This window comes from Lathyrus oleraceus, chromosome 5 (assembly GCF_024323335.1).
Source record: "Lathyrus oleraceus cultivar Zhongwan6 chromosome 5, CAAS_Psat_ZW6_1.0, whole genome shotgun sequence".
NCBI lineage: Eukaryota > Viridiplantae > Streptophyta > Magnoliopsida > Fabales > Fabaceae > Lathyrus > Lathyrus oleraceus.
The window spans coordinates 178,220,086-178,238,175 of NC_066583.1; the positions used below are offsets into that span (position 1 = coordinate 178,220,086).

Sequence of the window (18,090 nt, forward strand, 5' to 3'; positions counted from 1 at the left end):
CAGATATTTTGATAGGTTCCTGAATTCATCTAAAAATAAAAGATAAATTTAATTTTCTACCGTTCTTCATTTTGTACACAAGTTCAAAGCTAACTTGGAAGACGTCTTTAATTGCCCAAAGCAAACGTTAAAAAGAAAGAAAGGGCAGAAATACATGGACAAATACATTTTAAAACCTATACATGTATGAATGAAAACCTGAACATTCTAGCTTTTCTTCTGACCCCCCAAAACCCAACCTTTCAAACTAAAGTCTATGCAAATAACAATTGACAATATGCTTAAAGGGGTCACAAAAAGGGGCACCTGGTCTTGTTGAAATTTCTATTAACTTACATTGGCCGAAAGCAATGGCAATGTGGACTGAATCAAATTACTCAGTCGGCCTCTCAACCTGCTAACAGTATTCCTCAATGTTTTACATTCCATCTCAACGTGGAACTCATTGGTCTGCAGCATGTGGAGCTGCCTTTCCAGATACCTATTAAGACTAGCATTAGCGATGTTAATGAGACTGAGCGACTCGCTAGTGTGCATAAATTTTGTGACAATAAATCCAGCTAGAACGTGTTGATCAGCCTTCACAAGTTCAGAAATGAAATTAGGGAAAAGGATTCTTTGGAAAAACTGATTCTCATGATCTTCATTATTGGTAAACCCTCTACTTGATATCAGAGCTTGTTGAACTTGATTGGATAAGTTTCCAACCATATAGCAGAGATAAGAGAAAGTAGTACCATATGTAGAACCAGTTGCGATAGAAGTGAGAATCCCAGAAGATAAAATTATAATTAATAACTCACAATCATTGCTCCTTGTATGAGGGACACCCTGTTTTATACTATCCTCAACTGCGCTCAGGCACTGCAACTGTAATGTTTTGTAGGGTAGCATGAGTGCCATCTTCAAAGCCAGAAAGCAATCTGTACTTAATGCTATCTCATTTAAGCTCCTGGCATCATCTTCATCAAGTAACATACCATTAGGTTTTGATGATGATTGATCAATCATTCTCAGCACATCACTAGATCTCGACAGGCCTATGAATTTTTTCAAAATCTCTGCCCAACATACATGTAAAGGGTGAACAGAAACAGAGTCCTCAATCTTTTCTTTCTCAGGCTTGTCTACTTCTTCCAGACTTTCCCACCCTTCATCCCAATCATCATTGTTCCAGTCATTTCCTCCATCAGATGCTTCAGTTGTGATTTCTCGGTCTTTCCCCATGGTGAAAAGTCCCTCCCACTCTTCCAAAATAGAAACCAATGCATCAAAGTGGAGATTTTCAGTAGCTTCTCCACACAACCTCAAAAAGCAAGAAACAGCCGTGTCTACATTCAATAGATCATCAGGGGTAATTTCTATGCTAGGAGAGATTGATGTCACAAGTTGAGATGATTTAAGGGCAACCAAAGTATTTGTAAACCTACTAGATGTTTCTTTGTGATCTGGTGACTGCTTGTCAACACCAGCCTCACTCTTTCTACTAGCATAAAGCAGTTCATCCCATTCTTCCCATGGTTGGACATTGGCTTGTATTTCTGTAGAGAAACCCTTAATATTCTTTCCTGAGATAAACTGCATAAGCTCTAGCACATAAACTCTAATGGAACTTGGCAACTGTAAATTGTCAGAGAACTGGACCATTTCCCCCCAAATTACATGTCTAACACATTGCAAGACTTTTAAGTCACCTTCTAGCTTGCTTAAAGATGACAATATATGATACAGCTTCTGGCTCTCATGGGAACCATTGACCAATTCTTGCAGAACAGCTTCAAGAATATCTAAATAGAAATGAGCAAGATCCTGGGAACCTGTGCCACAATCAGAAGATGAACCAGTTTCCAATGAAGCAACAGAAAATACCTCTGAAATGGCACCAAACCCACAACCAGAAAAAACCATAGCTTTGGAGAAATTATAAATTTCTACAGAGCAATCACCATTTAAGCCGCAGTTAACGTAGCTGTATATGCTGCTCCAGCCCTGACTAGGGGAGATGATATCCTCCATCACCAATTTCATAAATACTTTTAGACAACTCGTTAAACATTGCGGGTTGAAGCTATTAGTCTCTCCTGAATTTTCCTCCAATGAAAATTCCTTCATATCATCTGTCAATCCCACCCAAAAGTTTAAAAGAACAATGAGGCACTCTTGCCAAGTTGAATTGTCAGGTAGGAATCCATATGAACTATGGAGAGGCACAATTACAGTGAGGTACTGCTTCATGATCGTCAAAGCATCAGACTGGCTCAAAAGTCTAATATACTTTCGGCAAGAATCATAGCTCTGCTCAAGCTTACTTAAAAAATTTTGAATGCATTCAGGAGTTCTACTACTAAAGTCAGTTGTTGCTTTAGCCTCCAAAGCACTCAGCGAACTCAGGATGTAATACTTGTAGACATCCTGCCATGACATAAAACCCTCAGGCAATGAATGACCATAAATATCGACAAAAGCTTGTATCATTTTCGACAATGCAGACAAGCTACTTTCCTCAATGCATGCATAAACTTCATCACTAAAGCACTCAAAGTTCAATCCACGCAACCCAGCTATATTTTTGAAGTTCAGGTTATTGATAAAGGAAACATTTTTACATTCTTGCTCAACAACCTTGTAATAATGAGCAAACCTTATATTGCCATTTGTGTGATCAGGTTGTGCTATTGGTGATAAATCTTTGGTATTTTCCAGCTGCAAATAGCACTCTGACAACAGACCAAATACATAAGCAAGGCGAAGTTTGTTGCACCCATTGATTGCAGGATAAACCTTTGTTGAGATGGTTTCAATGGTTTTCACACCATTACCAATTATTTCTCCTTTATAACCTGCAACTTCGGCTGTAATTTCATCATTTGTCCAAACATCAGAAACAAGGACAGCACTTAGGAAATGCAATAGCACCTGCACAAAAACAATGAAACAATGAGGTCCCGTATATGTATGCCTTTAAATCAATGCATTTTCTTTAAGATTTATGTTTCAAACAAATTCGTGCAAATACTCATATCATACCTCAGTACTGTTCAAGTCATATGTATCAGCCAATCTTAAAATGTCCTTCAAAATGTGCCTTTTTTCTAACTTTACAGACTCAATGAGAGAGATAACAACATTCTCAATGTAGATGGAGTCCCTGGACAAAAAGCGCTCTGTTTCAACCCCAGGAATTATTTTCTGTAGAGCTCTAGAATGCTCAGCGAATCTCTTTTGCTCTTCTAACTTCAGTTTCCACTCTCTCCAGAAAGAAGACTGTACCTTGCCAAGTTTATCTATATCATCTGGAAAAAAAATCAAACAAGGTCTTTGTCAGTATGATGAAGTTCACTATCAATACAAGCATGATAAACAAACAACATTTCAAATAGACAGCATAACAAGGCAAAAATAATGTAATCGGGGAATCAACTACATAATAAATGTATAAGGAGAAGAAAATAACAGAAAAGCCAAGTACCGGAACTGGGTGTTGTATGTTTTTCCTTGAACCTCCTCTTCAATAGCTGCTTTCGCTGAATATGGTCACTACCTACTCCTGAGTTGTGTAGCAAGCTGTATGCCATCCCAACATTCATAATGCTACAAATTTCTTGGTAGTCTTTTCTTATTTTGAGCTGTTCTTCTATAACTTCTACCCCGTTAAAAGCATCCGCAAGATTGAGAAGATACGAGCACCCGATTATATCTTCATCTTCAGTGACTGGAGGTTCCATAACAGATCTTGCTAAAGAGGCGATCAGGTTGTCTCTGGGGGCAAAACCATTTCTAGCCAACCAGGACAGAATAGTCACCACAGCCTGTGCTTTGATGTTTAAATACTGCTTTCTAGTACTCAATTTTTCACTAGGATATCCGTTCTTACTCAATTCAATCAACCAAGGGAGCTGTAAGGCAGCAAAAGACAGAACTTTCCCATTTTCAGTCAAGCCTGACGCCCAATCAGTTTGATTGCCCACAGCCAAGGTTTTAGCAACAATGGAAAGCTTTTCTCTAATTTTCTCAAGATGAGCATCCTGATTGTCACTGCTATAACCATCGAACTCTTGAAAACGCACATTTCTATCTAGTATATTTTGAAAACTTTGTTTTTGAATTGACTCAACGGTTGAGCCTTGCACTGAAAATTTTGAAGGATTTGTCCCAGTTGACATGATTAATGTTTCACACTGGCCTTGCATATCCAGGTCTTTCCATGCATGGAGAAGCTCACCGATGGATTCCTCATCACAGTGGCTCAACGCGAACCCTAATAGCTGCTTTCGAGAATCTACTTCCATATTTTCAAGGGCAGGACCTCTTGCAATTGCAGCACATAAATCCCATATGTTGCCATGTCCTTTTCTGGCCAAAACAAGACAAAGATCAGATGCCAATTGTAAATCACCAGAAACTGCAGCTTCTCTAGCAATAGCTTCTTCAACAGCTGATACATCATCAGCAGACCTCAAGCCAAGAAGTCTGGCAACCTCAACAAGCTCCTCAACATGAAAATATGCTCCAGTTGGATTTGTGATTGCCATTTTTACAATTTCCATAGGATCTTTTATTTGCCTGAATTGCATGGGCAGAATATTCACCCCAAGGTTTGGAAGCTTAACTGTAAGTGCATCAATAATATCCGCCTCTGCCTTCACATTTGCACTACTTGGATATAGATTAAGGCATTCTTTAGCTTTCCAGACCTAGAGGAAAACAGAGTTACATAATTAATCAATTCATGTGGTTGAGATTAGGTTACGTTAGCATAAACAGAGTCTCTTACAGAAAACTTCAATATGATCAGAAAATGGCATTATGAGGTAAATTATGAATTAGTGCTTGTTTATATGATGAAGGATGGGATTTCCATGAATAAATTCAAATATTAAATGTTGCATTTAGTAAGTTCATACACCCAAATCTTACTTCGGAACAAGAAATACTTGAAGCTGAGAAAAAGTACTCCCTAGCTGCTTGAATGACAAGGTTTTCTGCCTTCTCTGAAGCCAAAGAAACAGAACTTGTACCCTTCAAGTAATTACGTGCAAGAGAAAACTTCCCAGCTTTAAGCAGTCCTCTGCAAAACTCAATCAAAATATATTCTAGGTCCAGAAAAGGAAATGTCTTTTCCCTCAAGTACTGCATATCACGCCACATGCTGGCCCATTCACTATCTGACCGGCCAGGCTGACGGCGAATAAATTTAGAAAGAATAAGGCGAATAATCTGTTTCACACCCTTTTCATCTGATTGAGCCCCTAGGAAAAAGTTTAATGGCTTCGGAACCTGCATAGAACATAAAGATAACATAGTAAGCACAACATGGCTAAAAAGCAATAACAGGAATCTTAGAATCATATTACTAAATAGAGGAGGAAAACAATGCAAAATAAAAGTAATGCAATCCAAATTATGGAGACACAAATTGTAAGTATAGTTACTTTCATTATATCTCCACCATTAAATTGAAAGATTTAAAGATCCCCTTTCATGAAAAACATAAGACATACAAGTTTGATTGTCACAGGAGAGATTACCGACCTGGTAAAATGCCAAAAGTCTCCCTGCTTCAATATGACTTTCAGCAACTCTAAGTCTTCTTTCAAGACTCTCAGCTTGAATTGCACCATCTGCACAATAATAAATATTTTAGAGTACTCAAAATTGATAGATAGAAAATGTAACTTAATCAACAATATCTTCAAGAATTTACTCAACAATGCATGCAATTACACATAACACAAGCAGCATCTATCTTGGTAAGCGGAGATTGGAATTCAAATTATACACACTCCAGATCAACAACATAGTTACACATAGGACTGTTCAAAATAACTTCCGAACTGCACTGAAACTAACCGAACTATTGAGAGTTTACAAACCAAGCCTATATTTCGCCCATGATTACTCCATTCAACAAACCTTCAAAATCTCGCAATTTGTTTTTCAATTATTTTTTTTTTTACTTCTCTCTTCCCAGTTTAATCTTTTCGGTTCAGAAAAAAAAAATAGTTCCTTTCACTCATCAATTCTGGAGCTATTTTCCCTTTGAGTATAGAGTATTCTAGTCACTTTATTATAAAGTTGAAAACTGTGGGAAAGGAATTTATTGAAACATGAAATACAAACATTCATAGATATAACATTTTTATTTCCCTGACGAGAAAATTTTGAATCTATTTGAGTCGATTTAAATTTAATTAAAATTGTGCTACAGTATCTCTGCACTCAAATCAATTGAAGTTGGAGCTTTGAAAGCTTACTGATGTTGAAGTACCAGTAGCTATTAGCTTAGAGTGTATATATCAAATATATTCTTATTGAGATTTGTAAACATAGTGTTAAAAATATTTGTATACAGAATAGTCTCACATCGACTATATCATGTAATTAGCTGAAATATCTCTATATATAATATAGTCTTCGTAGTGTTTTTCAAAACACACGATTTATTCAAATATCTCTTAGTCTCTTATATTTCAACATGATATCAGAGCCTACAAATAGACAACCTTTCACCATGCTTTACCTGGTTGACCCACTGTCTTCTGGTGAGAAATTTTTGACAAATCGTGTCATAACTCCAGTTTGCCTTCCATACACTGCCGTGACTCATTTCGGCATCAGTTTTCAAAATTCTCCGGTCACCACCGCAATACCGCCGCCATCACTACTGTTCCCGGCGACATTCCAGCAAACTAACCCTACCGACAGAAGCACCTCTTTCGATCTGGTCGTTCCCCACTTTTTCATTGGCAGAAACCTCTTTCGATCTGGGCCTCACGAGCCACCAACTGAACCGCACGTGACAACACGTCTGGCGGCCGATCCTGACAATTTTTCCACTGCCCCATTCGCCAACGTGCAACTGTTCAGATCCGGTCTCAGATTTTATTTTCCACTTGTGGAAAACTGTGATCCAGTTCAAACAGAGTCTTTTTCACCCGGTCCGCCTGATATTTTCTCTCTTCAGATACTCGTGGCTATTCCTCAGAGCCAAACTACGACGATTCTCTCAGGTGGTATCAAAATTATCAGAACTAAGATTCTACTACTTCGGTAGCACACATTGGTAATTCATTTGTTTGCCTCTCTGAGTCATCTTCTCTTGGACCTTAGGTCCTTGATTCTGGTGCGTATGATCATGTTACCGGTAATAAAAAAAAATATTTCCCTCTCTACCTCTGGTTTCGTACATACTATAACTTCTGCCAATGATTCTCAAACCTGATCCAAAGGGTTTGGTATTGTTCAAACTCTACCTTCTCTTTCTGTTACTTCTATCCTCTATGTACCAAATTGTCCATTTAATTTACTTTCAGTTAGTAGTTTAACTCATTCTCTTGATTATAGTGTCACCTTCACTAACAATAATATTACCCTGCAGGAACGGAGTTTGGGACAGACGATTGGCATCGGATGTCAAACTCAATGCCTTTATTACCTCTCAATGTCATCTTAAACATGCTCAGTCAAAGATTCTCCACTCACTATCCATGCTCAGTTAGGTAATCCCAGTCTTTCCAAACTACAGAAGTTGGTGTCAAATTTATCAAAGGTATCTAATTTATATTGTGAGTCGTGTCAGTTAGGGAAACACACTCGCAGTCAATTTCATAATTGAGTCAATAAACGAGCTTCGTCCCTTTTTACACCGATGTTTGGGATCCCTCGCGTACTGTCTCTACTCGAGTCTAGGTATTTTATCACTTTTATTGATGATTTTTCACGTTGCACGTGGTTATTTTTAATGAAGAATAGATCTGAATTAATTTCTATTTTTGAACAATTTTATCGAGAAATAAGAACTCAATTCGGTGTGTCTATCTATACCTTAAGAAGTGACAATGCTCGTGAATATTTATCCCAACAATTTCAAAATTTTATGTCACGCAATGGTATTCTCCATCAAACATCGTGCTCTCACACACCTTAACAAAACGGGGTAGCTGAACGTATAAATCGACATATCATAGAAATCACTCGGACCCTACTTCTCCATGGTAATGTTCCACTTCGGTTTTATGGGGATGCTATGCTAACGTCATGTTACCTATAAAAATCGCATGCCGTCGTCAATCCTTCACAATAAAATCCCTTGTTCAACCCTTTTTCCCCAAATCTCCACTTCACCCAGTTCCTCCCCGAGTCTTCGGGTCCATATTTTTTGTACACAATCTCTCTTCTGATCTTGATAAACTATCAATTCGATCACTAAAATGTGTCTTTCTTGGTTATCGTCGATCTCAAAAAGGTTATCGTTGTTATTCACATACTCTACAACGATACCTCATATCGGCCGATGTTACCTTCTTCGAGTCTGTCCCCAAGATCAATGCAGACTCTCCTCCGACGTCCACCGCCATCACCGGATCCGATCCTTCAATCTGAGCCTGACTTTCGATTGCCCTTCGAAAAGATATACGTCATACACGAAATCCTTCTCCACATTATATTGATTTATGTTATCACCGTCTTTCCCCTTTGCATTATACTTGCTTGTCTTCTTTGTCTTCTGTTTCTATTCCTAAAACTCCAGGTGAAACATTATCTCACCCTAAGTAGAGGCAAGCAATGATTGATGAGATGTGTGCTCTTCAAAGCAGTGGTACCCGGAAACTAGTTCCCCTTCCCCTTGGGAAATCTTTGGTAGATTGTCACTGGCTTTGGCTTTATACAGTGAAGGTTGGTCTAGATGGTAAGATTGATCGATTCAAAGCTCGCTTGGTAGCCAAGGGATACACTCAGATTTTTGGATTGGATTATAGTGATACTTTCTCGCCTGTGGACAAGATGGCATTAGTTCGACTTCTCACCAGACATTCGACATTGGCCTCTTCATCAACTTGACATCAAAAATGCATTTTTACATGGTGATCTTGAAGATAAAGTATATATTGGGTAACCACCTGGGTTTGTTACTCAGGGAGAGTCATCGAGTATGGTTTGTAGGCTACACATGTCTTTTTATGATCTTAAGCAATCTACAAGAGCTTGGTTTGACAGATTCAGCACTGTAATACAACAATTTGGTATGGTCCGTAGTGAAATTGACCATTCTGTGTTTTATCGTCACTCAGTCTAAAGGTGTTTTTATCTTATTGTGTATATAAACGATATTGTCATAACCGGTAGTGAGCAGCAGAGAATACTTCTGTTGAAACAATATCTCTCAGATCAATTTCAGATAAAAAGACCTTGAAAAACTCTGCTATTTTATGGGTATTGAGGTAGCTTAATCTAAAGATGGTTTGGTGATATTTCAGCGGAAATATGTTATAGATATTTTGGAAGAAACAAATTTGTTGAACGCCAAACCAGTTGATACTCCTATGGATCCAAGTGTCAAACTACTACCTAATCAGGGAGCCTTTATCTGACTTAGGAAGGTATAGGAGATCAGTTGAAAATTGAATTATCTCACAGTCACTCGCCCGAACATTTCTTTTGCAGATAGTGTGGTAAGCCAGTTCTTAAATTCTCCTTGCCAAGAACACATGGATGTTGTTGTCCGGACTTTGAAATACATCGAATGTGCTCCAGGAAAATGCCTTGTATATGAAGATAAAGGACATACTCAGATAGTTGGATACTCTGATGCTGATTAGGCAGGGTCACCGATTGATAGACGGTCTACCTCTGGATATTGTGTACTTGTTGGAGGAAACCTTATTTCTTAGAAAAGAAAAACAAAATGTAGTTGCGAGATCAAGCGTCGAGGCGGAGTATAGGGTCATGACAATGGCAACAAATGAACTCATTTGGTTAAAACAGTTACTCAAAGAACTTCAAATGGAAGAAGCAAGACCAATGATACTTTTTTGTGATAATCAAGTTGCATTGTACATTACTTCAAATCTAGTCTTCCATGAGAGGACCAAACATATTGAGATAGACTGTCATTTTGTCCGAGAGAAGATTGAATCAGACGACATCGTCACAAGTTTTGTCAACTCTAATGATCAATTGACAAATGTGTTTACAAAATCTCTGCGAAATCCCAGAACTAATTATATATGTGGCAAGTTTGATGCATTTGACTTATATGCTCAAGCTTGAGGAGGAGTGTTGATATTTGTAAATATATAATGTTAAGAATATTTATATATAGAATAGTCTCACATCGATTATATCATGTAATTAGCTATAATATCGCTACATATAATATAGTTTCCGTAGTACTTTTCAAAATACATGATTTATTCAAATGTCTCTTAATCTCTTGTATTTCAATAATATTATTGGCAGTTAGCAATCATTTTGGTTTTGATTTGGTTTGAAAATAAATAACCAGTTAACCAAACCATAATACTGGTTTGGTTTGGGTCAAACAATTAACGGTTCAGTTTTTCTCAACTGTAGAAAAGGTTTGGTTCAGTTATCTTCCTGAATCAAACCATGAACAGCCCCAGCTAAACCGGTATATGTATTTCAAGTATATAAAGTTGAAGGACAGCTACATGATTTTGAATAGCCAGAGTGCTAGCAGAATCCTCATCCACACTGTCTAATTAGCAAAAACATATAAATATGTCAACATACAAATCAGTACTCTCTCTGGTTGACAAAAGATATTGGTACAAGACTGAAAAAGGAAAACAATTATGTAGAGAACAATTCACAGTTGTGTTACAGTTGTAAACACTGATTTAATCATGGGCAAGAATACACACCTGACTGAAAATTTCCAAAGGCTTAGAGACTAGAGAGTTGGCATGGGAAGCTATAGGCTCATTAGAAAATGTTTGGGTAACTTTATTTTACTGCTTTGTATTCAATTTACCTAAGAAAAGGATAATAGAAGTTGGGGATTTCAAAATATCTAAAGGTTTGGCCTGTAAAGCTAGATTCATTAGAAGACACTTTTTCAGTTGATATAAAAGGGTAGAACAAACAATTCGAATGTGAGGAAGCGAGCAATTAGAATTCTCCCAATATCCATAGGGTGAAGTAACATTTTCATCAAGGTTGCTATCTAAGGATAATAACAAGTAAAATTATGAGAATCTGAAATGAAGGTGTTGGTAAGCAGGTAGGTTAGATGTACCAGAAAGAAGAAACATCTTTATAAACAAGTAGTTAACAATGATCTCCAAATGTGCTTATGCTAGACCTCTTATTAAGGAAATCGAATTTTAGTCAGTTTTGTAGCAGTTAAGTTTTTTAAGTGACAGTTATAGTTTTTATTGATTAGTTATGGTTGTCAAACGTGGGTTGTTTGTTAGTAAGAATAAATAGGCAAAGGGCAAGACATTGTTGGTTGCCAAGTTATAGAGTGGTTATTGGGAGAGAGACAAAGCCCTTGAAAACTTGAGAGGTAACTGTGTTCTATCATAGAAGTCGATGGATTTCTACACTTTTTCATCAGAAATTCCAAGGCAGGAGACTAAGCTTTGAGAGATCACACTCAGATAATCCCTCTTTGAGAATTATTTTAGTTTGTTCCTGATATTCCCCCAAGGTAAAGAATGATTTGTTAAAAATATGATGCTCTTTTAAATTTGTATGCTTTCGAAAACCTCCCAGCTTTTAGTTTTGCCCCTATAATATTACTTTTTCCACTATTGTAGTGAAGCTCTGGAATGTTAACAAATTCAATAAACCACCCCCAAGAAATTACTAAAATTACATCATTACATTGCTGTTAAGATATTAGAATAAACATGAAGCCAAACTCACCATGCATTTGAGGAAGCTTAGATAGTATGGCTGCCATGATGCTCCACCTATCTGTAACTGTGCACAAATATATGCATTGCAAAGCACAATCAACAGCTTCAACTTCAGTTTCAAAATAGACATTGCTTTGGAAGTTTCTGCACCCTTCCTCAATTACCACCAAGCACATGTCCAATTTATTCTGCAAAGCAATTTCCTTCAACCATCTTACTAGAAATGATTCCTCTATACTTTGATTTGTACAATGGGTGCCATCTCCAAATAAGGACACCCTGTGAAACTTTTCACGCATAAATGGAATAGCTCTGTTATGTAATCTTTCGGTTACACTTTCCTCTTTGACTCCCCTAAGCATAAATTTAAATCTTTCATAATCCGGCAATTCTTCCCATTTGACAAGACTCATATGTAAGCCTGCTTCGCTATCATTGTCATCAGAGTAAATAACTTGATGCAAGTATAAGACATCCTGATGGAACTGCTGCAACTCAGATATGCCTTTGCGAAGAGCAAACTCAAGTAGGCTCAGGCAATTATCAAGCTGCCCACTAAAAGCATCCATAGCTCTAGCTCTATCCATATACCATTTTGAGAGCTCATCAATTGATGGCCAAAGTAGTCCAACAAAATGCTTAACAAGAGGCTCAGTTTTGACTTGGATTTGAATGCCGTGGTTTTTAACTGGTGTATTAATGAAGTCCACCGTCTTCTTGCATTCAACCCAATCATCTTGCCTCACAGCAACACCAGAAGGAAATGACCTCCCAGGAAGAAGCTGCCCATAAATTTGGACAGGAACAGTTTCTGGGATGGAGGCTAAAACATCCAAAACAAAAGGAGACAAAGAATAAGGATGACGCTTGAAAAGCAAGTTCAATGCACCAATTTTTCCACTTTCTGCAAGTGCTACAGCAGCTTCATTAATAGGTATAATACGGAATTTGCTGTATTCCTGCACAGAAAATCTGCAGAAAACTGTGTCAATGAACTTTGAGTCAGTGGAAACTATCAGAATTATTGAACAATTGTGAATTTTCAAAATCCTATCATTTGTACCCATTTAAGTGAATAAGTATATGTCTGTAGGTCTAGCTCAAAAGCTATGGTACACCCAAAAGAAATTGACAGAGAATTGTTAGTTTCAATTATTACTATCACAACCATGAAGTTTCAAGAATATTCTATCATTACGATTTTAAAATACATAATATACTATATAAGTCAACATTTTGTACAGTTAAAGGACTGAAGGTTTCCTTGTATATGTGTCTCAGTGTCTACATGTAGTAAAAACAGAATGAGTAAATAAAAGGTGGTGTATTTAACCAGCTTGACCATTTGTTCAATATTCCACCCCCTTGGAATGAACTTATCGAAAAATTGATACTTACCTTGCTGAAAATAATATAACATACTTCAAAAATCTAGACATCACGATAAAATTATTACTGGAGTGCTGCATATGAATCCTAAGGCTTAAAAAGTTGACATGATACTAAAACCAATAAGAGTCAAGAAAGTGAGCAACCAAAAGGATGAAGTCAAAATAAAGTGATCCAAAACCTACTTTAAGTACCATGTGAGCTTTACCCTTATCTGTGAGTTATGTGGTGCTAGTTTTAAATTGGTTCCTCATCTCGTCTTACAATGAAGCCTTTGTGTCTCACTTGAACTCTGTTTTGAAAATTTTGGTCAGAGCTAAATGTGCTGCATGTCCTTGAACCAACTGTGATTATTATCTTTGATGATTCTGATAGAAGTAAAGAGGGAACAGTCTAGAGGTGATTTGCAATCCATGCACCAGAATATGGTGCATATGTTAGGAGGATATCTCATACTTATTTCATATCTTTAAGGATGTTTTTACTGCCTAGGAACTGGGACAAGATTGAGCTCATGGCTTACATCTATGTAGTGCAGATTTTTAAAGGGTCTCCCAACAAATATATTGGGGTATTGGGCAACTTTGCTTGAAATTGAATGATGTTCTCTTTTTTTTTTCCTTGGAGCTTTGTATTTTTATTGTCTAAAAGGATATCTTATTCTCAAAATCATTGTAATTTCTTCTCTTTGACTTACTGGTCCTTTTTAATTTATTAAGTATGACTTGCAAAAGTAAAATATATTAGAACAACTATAAATATACTAGAACTCTCAGGATACCTGCCCATGTTTATTCCAAGAAATGTTTCCAGCCTGTCCCTAAATTGCAAAATTTGAAGCCTAGCCAAGCGAACATCCCATACATGACTAGAATCATCATCATCTACTTCTGAGAATCTATGATGGTCAGTGATGCGTAGACCATAAGCCAGCAAAGCCTTCACAGCATCTTCTGTTGGTCCAACTCTATGAACACATTCAGAAAGTACAAAATTTTTATCCTTTATATTTGCCAAAAATATATTAATTTCATTTACTCCTTGGCTAGAATTCAACCACTGTGACTTCAGCACTTCATCCTTATCCAATCCATGTCTGTCAGCAAAGTCCAGAGCAGCTTGATAACTTCTCTTCCTAATCAGTAAACCATACATTTCAGGGATAGATTTCTCTGAAAATGAAACAAGGAACCAGAGCAACCTAGAAAGGTGAAACTGTTTAAGCCTATCTTCAACAATCCACTCTGTCTGGTGCAACTCCTCTGAAAATCCAAAATCAGAAGGACTGGATCTTTCTTTGGATGATAAACTTGCTAAAAGAAAAAGATAGCCCCTACATTTCTGTGCTCTACCCAGAGCAGGGAAAAAATGTGTAGGATCCTCTTCCTGGACCTTTGAACCATTTAGAATGTCTATCAACATAACCACGCCATTCCTATCTACAATGGCAATGACATGGTCGCACCACCAAGTAAAATCCATACAACCCAGAAAAGATTTATTGCCCCCATTCGATAAATTATCAGACATTAATGAATCATCCTTCTCTCCCAAGAGAAACCGGGAGACTGTCAAGCTTTCTTTGTCCAGCTTAAAAATATGCAAGCATCCTGTTAAATCCAGAGTAGCAATGAATGTAGCTTGTGGCGAGATTAGCAACTTTGGATATATTAGCTGACCTTTATAACCTTTTGGTCTCGAATATAATCCCTCGAACTGCAAAGAAAATACCTGTTCCAGTTCTGTGCTTGAATTTTTATGCCAAAGAGAAAGATGGCAAGATCCTAGAAGATATATAAAACTAGTCAGCAAAGAACTGGACAAACAATATTTAGCAGATAAATGACTTATGAGATCTACAGTCTATTCTTCATGTTCTAAGAAAAAGTTGTTGATAAAAGAAGCAAAACGATAAGAGAATATAATAGAAGAGGTACAAAAGAAAAGGGTAAGGTGTGTATGAAATTTAAATTGTGATCACAATACAAGTTCAGTAATGGACTACTCCTTGTCAGTGATCAAAATAAAAATAAAGATTTCCATGTTTGTTATAAGACATGAAACCGGTGAATATGACCACTCATCTGTCCACAAGAAATAGTTTGTTTTCAAAATAAAACAAAATAGAGAAAAAAAATTACTATCACTGCTAGAGTATCTACATGCCTTTAATTAGCTTATTTTTTATAGAAAGCTTAAAGATGATAAAACTTCAAAAAGAGAAGAGGTAATATGCTTCAAGTTTCCTAGCAGCTTAAAATGCACCTATATTTTATAGAATTACTATAAGTAGAATGCTAACAAGTGCACTTAGAATTACTTTATTTTATCATGTAGAAAAGGGGAATTCTTTCGGCACCAACCTAGTTAGTAGTCAGAAGGAAACGAGAGTTTTATATTTGTACGTTTCTTTTGGCACCAACCTAGTTAGTAGTCAGAAGGAAACGAGAGTTTTATATTTGTACGTTACATGATATTACATGGTGCAAGTCTTAAATTCAGAGTAAAGCCTTGTATAAATTAGCAAATAATTGAGAAAATAACCCAAATAACATGCATACCAGACGGCGTGTGAACAGCCACAAAAAGGTTAAGTTCATGGTGGTTGTCAAAGCAAAAAACGTTGTTACGGAGATGACTCCTGTGATTAAAGACGTACTTAGGAAAGGTAGAAATGCCTTGTCCATAACTGATCTCAATTCGTTGAAATGAACCATCTGATGTAATGGCAGTGAACCTACACCCCAAACAATGCCCAAACTTAAAACTTATACTCAATTATTTTTAACTGTGTAAACTTACCAAATTATGACAGCATAGCAGAAACAAAGGAGGCGCTGAAAAGAAAATTACTTACAAGTAAGACTCATCTGAGTCATTGTCAGAAAATAAACCAACAATTGGTGAAGAGATTTTCAAATGCTTCTTTGTAATTTCTGCCACAACTTCACCATTAAATTTGATAAAATACAGAGTATCATAGTCATCAGCAACACCAAGAATTTCATCATCTTCAGACCAAGCTCCCACACTAAATGTACCAAAATCCGAACCTAATGAACACCACTTCAACATCAGAATCAAATTATTTTCAATTTCTAAAGTAAAGCAATATAATCTCATCTAGCATTCCGAAGAAGATCTTACCGGTGAAAATTGCATAGGATTGCTGATAATCATCCTCTTTACTCAGAATCGTAATTCGATTTCCAGCCGCAACAGCAACGTATTTGGCCGTAGGTGAAACAAACAGCGACACTAATTTTCTAAGTCTCTTTGGTTCATTATATTCAGTCCATTTCTCTTTGAGTTGAGTCACACCTTCACCGCATGAACAATAGATGAATCAGATCCAAATAAAAGTTAATCGAGATCAACGAAATTCCATAACCGAACTTGCTCGGTAAAGTAAAAAAGTACGTACCTCGAACTGAGAGCAGAGAAAGCAAGGTTCCCTTGGAATCATCATTTGCCTGAAATCGAACGATGATCAATGGAAGTGAGTGAATGGGAATGAGAATTGAAAGAGAAAATTGAAGAAACCCTGACCTGGTGTTGTTGATTTTGTTGAAGTTGGAGTTGAGGAGGGTAGTTGGAAGCGTGGCGTCGCGTCTCGTAAAGCGGAACCTCCATGTGGGAACCGGTACTGTATCTTCTCCAAAACCCCAAACTTCAAGAACTGCGCCACATTCGAGTTCTAAGTACAGAAATGCAGGTGAATTGTGCTTCGGTTCATTCTCGCTTCTCGATGATCTGAGTTTTTTTTTTCTTCTTTTTTTCTTTGCCTTGCTAGTTGGGTTTTTGTGATACAGATCTGATGCGTATTCAGCCCAACTCTGATTAAAAGTTAGTGAATTGTTATTCACACATCTTCTTACTCGTCCACCCCTCATTCTTTCCTCAAATTACTCCTTTCAAAAATGAAATTCTGTCTCCTACATTAAAGTGGTCAAATAAGCACTATATTTAAAAGCCCAATTATTAGTCCCCCATTAAAGGCCTAATATATTAAGCCCTCTATTATTGGGATTTATTTTAGGAAATTTTTTATGGCATCCTATGTGGTGGAAAAATATCCTATGAAAAATCAAAAATTTCAGAGATATACCTTCAGGCGTACTATACACCAATGTTATGCCGCATGAATGAGTATCATCCTAAATTAATACTAAAAAATATCTCAGAGATGCATTTCTGGGTATTTTCAAAAAATATATTCATAATTGATCAGCCCAATGGACATTCCGAAGATGTATCTTCGGAGTATTAGGGTGGGATTTTGAAATTTCTGTGACGTTTGCATGTCTGATTTTTTCGGAGATGCATCTCCGGAATAATTTGATAAAATACTGAACTACATGATCACACGGTCATACTTGTTTTCTACTCCAAACTCTTCTATACATCCCAGAAAATTAGTAGACCTACCGAGGTTTGAGATCGACGAAACCTACTTGAACACTTGAGTTTTTGAAGCCGAGTTGACATGATAATCGAGTAAGGTAGACTTAGCAGGTCGAATAGTTGGGTTATCATCTACTAATCGGAATCCGGTTAGTAGGTCTGAGTAAGCAATGGGGAGTTGACTTCCCATAAGTCGATAGTGGTATGAATTGTACATGTCAGATCTGATGACAAGGTTGGTATGCCATGTGAAGGGTCACAAGGAACGGTTACAATGTGACACATTATGGCAGGGAATTATAATTACTAAAGAGGTAGACGTTAAGTGGCAATTATATGGGCGACGGGCATTATTGATATGTGATTTTTATGAAGGATATGGAGAGTCAAGCAAAAGGAGATATGGGAGGATATAGACCTATAAATAGGAGGATGTTTGGAGGGTAAACGACAGACAGAGAACACGAAAAATTCACATAACAGACACTTCAATCATTCATTTTAGGCTTTCCTTTAGTTAGAACAAGGAAGCCAACCTTTTAGTGTGTTTTAGCAAGAACATTTGGTGTCCACCATGGGGTCTCGGTAAAACTTGTCCATGTCACACAAAATCATCATCTAAACGATAATATTT

The 18,090-nt window shown here is 37.0% G+C and overlaps 1 protein-coding gene across 3 annotated transcripts; it reads right to left on the bottom strand.

The window, feature by feature from the left end:
- Window positions 1-30: 30 nt before the first annotated feature.
- On the bottom strand, window positions 31-16,834 carry LOC127081720 (MAG2-interacting protein 2). 3 transcript variants are annotated; one of them, XM_051021945.1, is made up of 12 exons: window positions 16,602-16,834; window positions 16,477-16,525; window positions 16,200-16,373; window positions 15,910-16,105; window positions 15,614-15,789; window positions 13,834-14,836; window positions 11,671-12,635; window positions 5,533-5,621; window positions 4,918-5,277; window positions 3,470-4,694; window positions 3,028-3,293; window positions 31-2,916 (listed from the first exon to the last, which is right to left on the bottom strand). In XM_051021945.1, the coding sequence occupies exons 1-12, from the start codon at window positions 16,683-16,685 to the stop codon at window positions 328-330; spliced, it is 7,176 nt and encodes a 2,391-aa protein (XP_050877902.1). In that variant the 5' UTR covers window positions 16,686-16,834; the 3' UTR covers window positions 31-327. The 3 variants fall into 3 exon arrangements, with proteins under 3 accessions (XP_050877902.1, XP_050877903.1, XP_050877904.1); XM_051021946.1 differs by lacking the exons at window positions 16,477-16,525; window positions 16,602-16,834 and having other exon boundaries at window positions 15,712-15,789; window positions 16,200-16,371; XM_051021947.1 differs by lacking the exons at window positions 15,614-15,789; window positions 15,910-16,105; window positions 16,200-16,373; window positions 16,477-16,525; window positions 16,602-16,834 and having other exon boundaries at window positions 13,834-14,662; window positions 14,784-14,836.
- Window positions 16,835-18,090: the final 1,256 nt, after the last annotated feature.